Consider the following 9,856-nt stretch of genomic DNA (forward strand, 5'->3'; position numbering starts at 1 on the left):
AGCCATGCTAGCTACCCCTGATGTTAGCAACTAGCTAGCTAGCCGATAGCCCCGCCAGTTTGGGAAACGCTAATGACGTTACATCCACGTAGCTAACAGGCTTTACAGCATCCTTCCATCCCTCTGATGATAATACCATGGACGCATTAATACAACACATGGTGAATTACAGCCATTAGCTATATCCGTTATTACAGCTACATGAGCTCGGGAGAACAGCTCTGCTCGCGTCCGTTATGCCTCATCATGCCTAGTTTAATAATTCTGGATTCGCTACTAGTGAATGTTAAAAATGTTAAAAACGAGACGTTTTAAATAAGGACCCTTTAATTGTTCGGGCTGGTTGGTTGATGTACCCCAAAACAAATGATCCGCTGAAATACAGACGTTACTTTCTCCATGCTAAGTCTGTCTGGCCATGGGGTCCAGTACCAGCGTTATCCACTAAGACCAGTCCAGTACCAGTGTTATCCACTAAGACCAGTCCAGTACCAGAGTTATCCACTAAGCCCAGTCCAGTACCAGCATTATCCACTAAGACCAGTCCAGTACCAGCGTTATCCACTAAGACCAGTGCAGTACCAGCGTTATCCACTAAGACCAGTGTAGTACCAGCGTTATCCACTAAGACCAGTCCAGTACCAGCGTTATCCACTAAGACCAGTGTAGTACCAGCGTTATCCACTAAGACCAGTGCAGTACCAGCGTTATCCACTAAGACCAGTCCAGTACCAGCGTTATCCACTAAGACCAGTCCAGTACCAGCGTTATCCACTAAGACCAGTCCAGTACCAGAGTTATCCACTAAGCCCTTGGTGGCTTTTAGACATGGCGCTCTTCCTAGGGGCTTGGTCGGACCGTACCAACCGCCCTTAATGCATGAGTCGGACCGTACCAACCGCCCTTAATGGGTGAGTCGGACCGTACCAACCGCCCTTAATGCATGAGTCGGACCATACCAACCGCCCTTAATGGGTGAATGTGATTTTTGTTGCAGCCATGGAACAGATGGACCACAGCAGCATGGCGATGGACCACGCCCACCACCATCCCAACACCATGGCCACACCCACAACCGCCCACGACCATGGCGGGGACCATGGCGGGGACCACGGCGGGGACCACGGCGGGGGAGGGGGGGACGGAGGACACGGGGGGATGGTGAGTAGACACAGGTTCAGTTTTAGCAGCAGAATCAGGAAACAAGCCTAATGGATATCCTGATATATGCTGTCATAAAGAGGAGCTAACACGCTAACATGCTAACGCTGTGGTTGCCTAGGCGATGACCTTCTATTTTGGCTACAACAACGTGGAGCTGCTGTTCACCGGGCTGCTCATCAACACCCCCGGAGGTACTTTATATCTTCTTTATTTAAATGTTTATATATAAACACATCAAGCCTATATTGTTATATATTTGAGTCCTCTCTCTCTCTCTGTGTGTGACCCTCCCTCCTCCCCTCTGGTCCAATCAGAGATGGTGGGGGCGTGTATTGGAGTCTTCCTATTGGCCGTGCTGTACGAAGGGCTGAAGATGGGCCGGGAGTCTCTGCTGCGCCGCAGTCAGGTCAACGTGCGCTACAACTCGATGCCCCTCCCCGGGGCAGATGGTACGGTCCTTATGGAGACACACAAGACCGTCGGGTACGTGGCTAATGCTAACGCTAACAACAACAACAACATTCAAGGTTAACTCCAACTGAGCTTTACCATAGCTGTAGCTTAGCTTTACCGTAGCTGTAGCTTAGCTTTACCGTAGCTGTAGCTTAGCTTTACCGTAGCTGTAGCTTAGCTTTACCATAGCTGTAGCTTATCTTTATCGCAGCTGTAGCATAGCTTTACCGTAGCTTAGCTTTACCATAGCTTAGCTTTACCATAGCTGTAGCTTAGCTTTATCGCAGCTGTAGCTTATCTTTATCGCAGCTGTAGCATAGCTTTACCGTAGCTGCAGCTTAGCTTTACCATAGCTTAGCTTTATCGTAGCTGTAGCTTATCTTTACCGTAGCTGTAGCTTATCTTTACCGTAGCTGTAGCTTATCTTTACTATAGCTTAGCTTTACCGTAGCTGTAGCTTAGCTTTACCGTAGCTTATCTTTTTATCTGTGAGATTGTAGCTTCAGCAGGAAGAACATGCTAACTCTGAAGCTAATACTGTGGCTAGTGCTAACATCAACTGTAGCTGAGTTAAAACACTGACATCTTTATCTAAAATTATTACTAACAGCGATGCTAACACTGATGCTAAATCCTCATCTCGTCCTCTCAGGCAGCGGATGCTAAGCCCCGCCCACTTCTTGCAGACGCTGCTGCACATCCTGCAGGTGGTGGTCAGCTACTTCCTGATGCTCGTCTTCATGACCTACAATGCCTACCTCTGCATCGCCGTGGCGGCCGGCGCCGGCATGGGCTACTTCCTGTTCAGCTGGCGGAAGGCCGTGGTCGTCGACATCACCGAGCACTGCCACTAGCTAGCGCTAGCTAGTTAGCATTCGGTCTGAGGGGTTTGATTTCTGCTGATCACAATCAATGAAACGCTAACGTTAGCACGCTAGCTGGCCTGGAACTACAAATCCCAGAGCGTTAGCAGCAAATTGAGTTAGCACAGAAGACGAGACCCTAAACACTAACGTCTGTAGCTAGCGATGCCTAAATCCAAACACTTGTCGAGTTCTTTAGTTGTTTTTGTGAACTCCTGTTGGTGGACGAGCCGGCCAATCACAGCTCGCATCATCTCAGACGGTTCTGATTGGCCAAATCCTGTCAAACGATCTTATTTCCTTTTTAGTGCCATGACGACTAGAAGGTTAGCACTCGCTAGCCAACATGTTAGCATCCGTAGCTATTCTGTAGTTAGCATAGTTAGCATCTGGTCATTATAAACATTAGGATATCAGTTATTAGGAATGTTTTACACAATGTTCATTTAGATTGTTTTGATTTATTACAATTATTAAAACTAACATTTCACTTTTAAATAACAAAATAATCTTCAGACAGTTTATATTTTAAGAATGTTCAGAACATCCTCCCCATTGGTCCGCGAGCCGGCCAATCAGAGCTCATATGTTTTACAAAAACATCAGATACGTTTTCTTTGATTTTCAAAATAAAACAACCTTTTTCACAGTTTAAATGATTAAATAAGACATCATGAAGCGTTGTGTGGCTTCTAAATCTCAAACATTTCATGAATTAAATTCACTAAAATAACTTTTAAACCGTTTAGTTTTTGCTTTGTGTTTTCTCGCCACCGTCGGCCTTAACCCCGACACGTCACACGCTGCCTTAACGCAGCGGGACGTCCCGACTGAGACGTTGGTCTGTAGGGGGACTGTTTTAGAGTCGCAGACGGAGGTCTGGGGACAGAAGACGCTTAAAGTCAAACTTCTTTAAAGGGAAACGTTTTATTTCACCCTGGACTCTCTGTCTCCATGTTTGAGTGTCTGATAAGAACAACAATCTCTGAAACTGGTCCAGTATTAAACCAGAACCAAGCTGTAATGTTACCCTACAGGACTAATGTTCAGCAGCAGTTAGTAACAAGCTGTAATGTTACCCTACAGGACTAATGTTCAGCAGCAGTTAGTAACAAGCTGTAATGTAAGTAGTACCCACTAACCCACCAGACTCCATGTAAATAATCAGTGATTTTAGCATCGTACAACACACTTCATTCAAAGTGGACAGAAACTAAATAAAACTATCAAAAGCCGTCTTGGTTCATCTTTCCACTGTTCCAACAATCACCACTCTGGTTTGGTTGAAATAAACCCTTAATTCACCCATTTACATGTGGAAATATGCTAGCTCTATACACGCTAAAAGTCCTGATTATTTACATGGAGTCTGGTGGAGATATGCTGGCTCTATACACGCTAAAAGTCCTGATTATTTACATGGAGTCTGGTGGAGATATGCTGGCTCTATACACGCTAAAAGTCCTGATTATTTACATGGAGTCTGGTGGAAATATGCTGGCTCTATACACGCTAAAAGTCCTGATTATTTACATGGAGTCTGGTGGAAATATGCTGGCTCTATACACGCTAAAAGTCCTGATTATTTACATGGAGTCTGGTGGAGATATGCTGGCTCTATACACGCTAAAAGTCCTGATTATTTACATGGAGTCTGGTGGGTTTCTCAGACCCAGAAACATGGAGACATATAGGGTCCAGGTCGAAAAACTGAAGTTGTCCTTTAATAATGTTCTGTTTGTGGCTGAAATTAACCTCCATAGATGTCATTGATGATTTATTGTAGTTTTTTTGTTGATTCACACTGAGAGGTGGGCGGAGCTTAATCACTGGACCAATCAGGTTGCAGGGCCAGATTCCCGTTACTGGATGAGAGATTAATGTCTCTGTGTGGATCTGTTTATTAATGTTTATTAATGTGTATTAATGAAGTCTCTCTCTTCTGATTCTGTGAAGGAAACTGTTTATCACAATATTAAAATGTTTTAATGTCTCAAATGCTGGAATCATTGAAAAAAAACTGAATAAAGTTTATGAACTCGTCTCGTCTGAAATATTTAATATGAGAATAAAACATGTTGGGGGGGGGGGGGTGACACGCAGCAGAGGGCCGCAGGTCAGATTCAAACCTGGGCCGCTGCCAAGGACTCGGCCCACATTATTATTATAATTATTATTATAAATTATTATTATTATAAATTATTATTATAAATTATTTTTTATTATTATTATTATAAATTATTGTTATTATAAATTATTATTATAAATTATTTTTTATTATTATTATTATAAATTATTGTTATTATAAATTATTATTATTATTATAAATTATTTTTATTATATTTATTATTATTATTATAAATTATTTTTTATTATTATTATTATAAATTATTGTTATTATAAATTATTATTATTATTATAAATTATTATTATTATTTATTATTATTATAAATTATTTTTTATTATTATTATTATTATAAATTATTATTATAAATTATTATTATTATTATAAATTATTGTTATTATTATTATTATTATAAATTATTGTGTTCCCAAACTTCTCTCAGACTGTTTATGTCACATGTTCATCTGTTTATTTCATTTAATTGTCCATTAATGTCATAAAGTCTTCCCTCATTTTAACTTTTATTAGAACAACAGAAATATTATCCACGTTATCACATGACTCAACCCCTACTGGACTACACAGACCCCCTACTGGACCACACAGACCCCCTACTGGACCACACAGACCCCCTACTGGACCACACAGACCCCCTACTGGACCACACAGACCCACAGACCCCTTACTGGACCACACAGACCCCCTACTGGACCACACAGACCCCCTACTGGACCACACAGACTCCCTACTGGACTACACAGACCCCCTACTGGACCACACAGACCCCCTACTGGACCACACAGACTCCCTACTGGACTACACAGACCCCCTACTGGACCACACAGACCCCCTACTGGACTACACAGACCCTGGATCTTTATTTTAATTATCTCTTATGTTTTGTTGTTAATATTGTCTCTCTCTAGCCTGACCAGTCTGACCCACATCCAGATGTTGGTCTGGGTCTGACCCACATCCAGATGTTGGGTCTGGGAACTCCCCATTGGCTGGGCTCAAGCCGAGGGGCGGGATAAACGGTTGTCTTTCAGATTCCCTCTGCACCAATAGGATAGCTCTCCAACCAATCAGAGCAGAGCTAGCTGATGGATTCCACTCTAAACTCTGAACACATCTTCCTTTTTTAAGAATGACTTCAGGGCCGTTCTTTGTTCTTTTCTCAAAGAAAAGCTGAACTCCAAGTCTTCAGAGATGCTGTTCACCAGCAGCAGCAGCAGCCATAAGCCCCGCCCACCCACTCTATACACGATGTGATTGGCCCTGCCCACCCACTCTATACACGATGTGATTGGCCTGCCCACCAACTCTATACACGATGTGATTGGCCTGACTAGAGTTTAGTGTTTCCAGCTCTCAAGCCAGCGGAGAGTTGCTAGACGCCCCTGCTGCCTCTAGGGGGGTCTAGATTATGATCTAGATTATGGTCTAGATTATGGTCTAGATGGGCTGGCTTCTACCTCAAAGCTGTCAACACGTTTTTTTGGACAAATGTACAAACACATAGTGCCTGATTGTTTTATCACTATTATACAATTAAGAATACATGAACTAATTTAAATAAAATTAATAAATAAACTATGAATGGACTTCTGGTTACACTTTAGAGTAAAACCAGGACACATAGCACATTACAAACAGATACGCAATGACACAGCTTATTAGAAGCAATTAAACCAATAAAAGCAGTAACTACCAGGTGATATATATATATATATATATATATATATATATATATATATATATATATATATATATATATATATATATATATATAGCTCTGTCAGTCTGTAGGGGGCGGTAATTAACTGTAACACCGCCAAGCTGCCGGAAGAAAAGCGGAAGAAGAACAACAACATCCGGGTGACAGGTGGATGTTGTTTTGCTGTGGGTCAAATATTCCTCCTTTAACTAATTTCTGACGTTATTTCCCCGGGACGTGTTGACGTCGGTTTACCCCGGTACCCCCGCAGTCTGTCCCGCAGTCTGTCCCGCAGTCCGACCCCGCACCGACCCTTCGATGGCCTCCCGGCGGCCGGACAGCTTCGATGGGCTCGGGTACCGCGGCCGCGACGACCCGCTGTACGGAGCCGCCTACCCGGTCAGGAGCGCCGGAGGCCCCGCGGAGCTGCAGCACCACCACTGGGTCACCAGCCCGCCGGACATCCCGGGCAGCCGCAACCTGCACCACACAGACCGGACACCGCAGCTCGAAGAGCCGCTGGGGGGCCCCGGAGGTCCCGCTGCCGCCTGGGAGGCTCCGCAGCCCGGCGGACCGCCTGCCGGTAGGTCGGTGGGGAGAGACGGAGAAGGGTTAGCTAACAGGCTAGCAGGCTAACTGGCTAGCAGGCTAGCAGGCTAATAGTACCATTTATATCAAGCTAAACAGGCTAGCAGGCTAATAGTAGCATGTATATCAGGCTGACAGCGTGTTAGCTAACAGGCTAATGTTTCAATGTAAAGTGAACAGATTAACGGCTACAAGGCTAACGCAAGGTCCTGTAATGAGCTAACTAGCAGGCTAACATGCCAACAAGAAAACACTGAAGGCTAATGAATCAAGCTAACTGATCGTTAGCTTGCAGGCTAATCCTATAATAGGAACTATTTGTAGCAGGATAATTAGCACCATTAGAAGTACATGGAACATTCCAGCTAACGAGGCTAACGCTCAGTTAAAAACGAGCTTCTTTTCATGTTATTTTATTGTTAAACTATTTCATTTGTTTCAGTTTATTCTATGAATTAACTTTCATATCATTCTCTTCAATAATGAGTGAGTTTTCTACAGCCCCAAAATCACCATCACCAAACCCACCAGACTCCATGTAAATAATCAGGACTTTTATCATTGTAAAACACACTTTATTCAAAGTGGACAGAAGCTAAATCAAACTATCAAAAGCCGTCTTGGTTCATCTTTCCACTGTTCCAACAATCACCACTCTGGTTTGGTTGAAATAAACCCTTAATTCACCCATTTACATGTGGAGATATGCTGGCTCTATACACGCTAAAAGTCCTGATTATTTACATGGAGTCTGGTGGAGATATGCTGGCTCTATACACGCTAAAAGTCCTGATTATTTACATGGAGTCTGGTGGGTTTCTCAGACCCAGAAACATGGAGACATATAGGGTCAGGTCAGAAAAAACCGAAGTTGTCCTTTAATAATGTTCTGTTTGTGGCTGAAATTAACCTCCATAGATGTCATTGATGATTTATTGTAGTTTTTTGTTGATTCACACTGAGAGGTGGGCGGAGCTTAATCACTGGACCAATCAGCTTGCAGGGCCAGATTCCCGTTACTGGATGAGAGATTAATGTCTCTGTGTGGATCTGTTTATTAATGTTTAAACATTACAGCTTGTTACTAACTGCTGCTGAACATTAGTCCTGTAGGGTAACATTACAGCTTGTTACTAACTGCTGCTGAACATTAGTCCTGTAGGGTAACATTACAGCTTGGTTCTGGTTTAATACTGGACCAGTTTCACAGATTGTTGTTCCATCAGACACTCAGACACACACACACATGGAGACAGAGAGTCCAGGTTCCCAAAATTACCTTTCAAGTATAATAAGTAAATAACTACATGTCTGTATTTCTGTATTTCTGTGACTGTAAGAATGGTTTTGTTGTTGTATGTTGAGACATTATAAGTCTGTTATAATCAGGGACACAGTCGCATATCTCTATCCAGACCATAAAAACAATCCGCTAAATTCTGCAGGTTTTCATCCTGAATCGCTGCTGAAAACTGTAAAACAATCTGCATTATGTGTTATTCATGTGTTATTCATGTGTTATTCATGTGTTATTCATGTGTTATTCATGTGTTTGGTCTTTCAGAGCAGCTGAATCGGTTTGCAGGATTTGGAATCGGACTTGTCAGGTTGGAAATTAAATTCTTCTTATAATAATCATTTAATAAATGTTTTTGGTCATGTGATCCGTCCCAAAGCTCTGACAGGCCGCTCAGACTAATGAAGCAGACAGGATTTTCAGAATAAAAGTCTGTAAATAACGTGTGTTTGTGTGTCTGCAGTCTGTTCACTGAGAACGTCCTCGCTCACCCCTGCATCGTCTTCCGCAGACAGTGTCAGGTATCTGCTCACCTTTCTTATCACTTATTATTATTATTATATTATTATTATATCATCATCTTATATTATTATTACTCTTATAACTATCTCAGCAATAACTCAGCAGTAACTCAGCAGTAACTCAGCAGTATCTCAGCAGTATCTCAGCAGTATCTCAGCAGTATCTCAGCAATAACTCAGCAGTATCTCAGCAATATCTCAGCAGTATCTCAGCAGTAACTCAGCAGTAACTCAGCAATAACTCAGCAGTAACTCAGCAATAACTCAGCAGTAACTCAGCAATAACTCAGCAGTAACTCAGCAGTAACTCAGCAATAACTCAGCAGTAACTCAGCAGTATCTCAGCAGTATCTCAGCAATAACTCAGCAGTATCTCAGCAATATCTCAGCAGTATCTCAGCAATAACTCAGCAGTAACTCAGCAATAACTCAGCAGTATCTCAGCAGTATTAGCAATATCTCAGCAGTATCTCAGCAGTAACTCAGCAGTAACTCAGCAATATCTCAGCAGTAACTCAGCAGTAACTCAGCAGTAACTCAGCAGTAACTCAGCAGTAACTCAGCAATAACTCAGCAGTATTAGCAATATCTCAGCAGTATCTCAGCAGTAACTCAGCAGTAACTCAGCAGTATCTCAGCAGTATCTCAGCAATAACTCAGCAGTAACTCAGCAGTAACTCAGCAGTATCTCAGCAGTATCTCAGCAATATCTCAGCAGTATCTCAGCAATAACTCAGCAGTATCTCAGCAATAACTCAGCAGTAACTCAGCAATATTGGCGGTGATGTGCCACTATCACGGTGATGACATCATCATATTAGCATATTTTTTTAATTTATTTTTTTACTTTTTGCTGGCGGAAGTTACAGGAGAACAGATATGGTGTGATATGAAATATATAATAATCATTTTGTAGTCTTCTATCCCACATGCAAGAGTTCATGGAGAGAGGAAGTCACTTCAGCTTCAGACGTGAGGAAGGACGGTCCGCTGAGCGGAGGTGGACATCCTGTCCTAGCAGAGTGTCCTAACAACGCTTGGCAGATAGCAAACAAGCCAATCAATGAAGCTGTTTGACGTCTTCTTAAGATGGAGATTTATTGAAGAGTTTTCTTTTGTAAAACTAAG

At 42.5% G+C, this 9,856-nt stretch overlaps 2 protein-coding genes across 3 annotated transcripts in view; both read left to right on the forward strand.

Moving 5' to 3' along the window:
- The first annotated feature begins 962 nt into the window (after positions 1-962).
- slc31a1 (solute carrier family 31 member 1) lies at positions 963-4,523 on the forward strand. Its single transcript, XM_078271714.1, has 4 exons — positions 963-1,161; positions 1,283-1,355; positions 1,479-1,647; positions 2,270-4,523. Exons 1-4 carry the CDS (start codon positions 1,000-1,002, stop codon positions 2,469-2,471), a joined length of 606 nt encoding a protein of 201 aa, XP_078127840.1. The 5' UTR covers positions 963-999; the 3' UTR covers positions 2,472-4,523.
- A 1,936-nt stretch (positions 4,524-6,459) lies between these two features.
- The window catches only part of slc25a46 (solute carrier family 25 member 46), a 16,133-nt gene continuing 12,736 nt past the window's right edge, over positions 6,460-9,856 (forward strand). For both annotated transcript variants that reach the window (XM_078271249.1, XM_078271250.1), the window contains exons 1-3: positions 6,460-6,905; positions 8,475-8,517; positions 8,671-8,728. In XM_078271249.1, coding sequence (XP_078127375.1) covers positions 6,641-6,905; positions 8,475-8,517; positions 8,671-8,728 — 366 coding nt within the window. In that variant the 5' untranslated portion in view covers positions 6,460-6,640. The remainder of the gene's footprint in view (positions 6,906-8,474; positions 8,518-8,670; positions 8,729-9,856) is intronic.

Source organism: Sander vitreus, chromosome 16 (assembly GCF_031162955.1).
Source record: "Sander vitreus isolate 19-12246 chromosome 16, sanVit1, whole genome shotgun sequence".
Classification (NCBI taxonomy): Eukaryota; Metazoa; Chordata; class Actinopteri; order Perciformes; family Percidae; genus Sander; species Sander vitreus.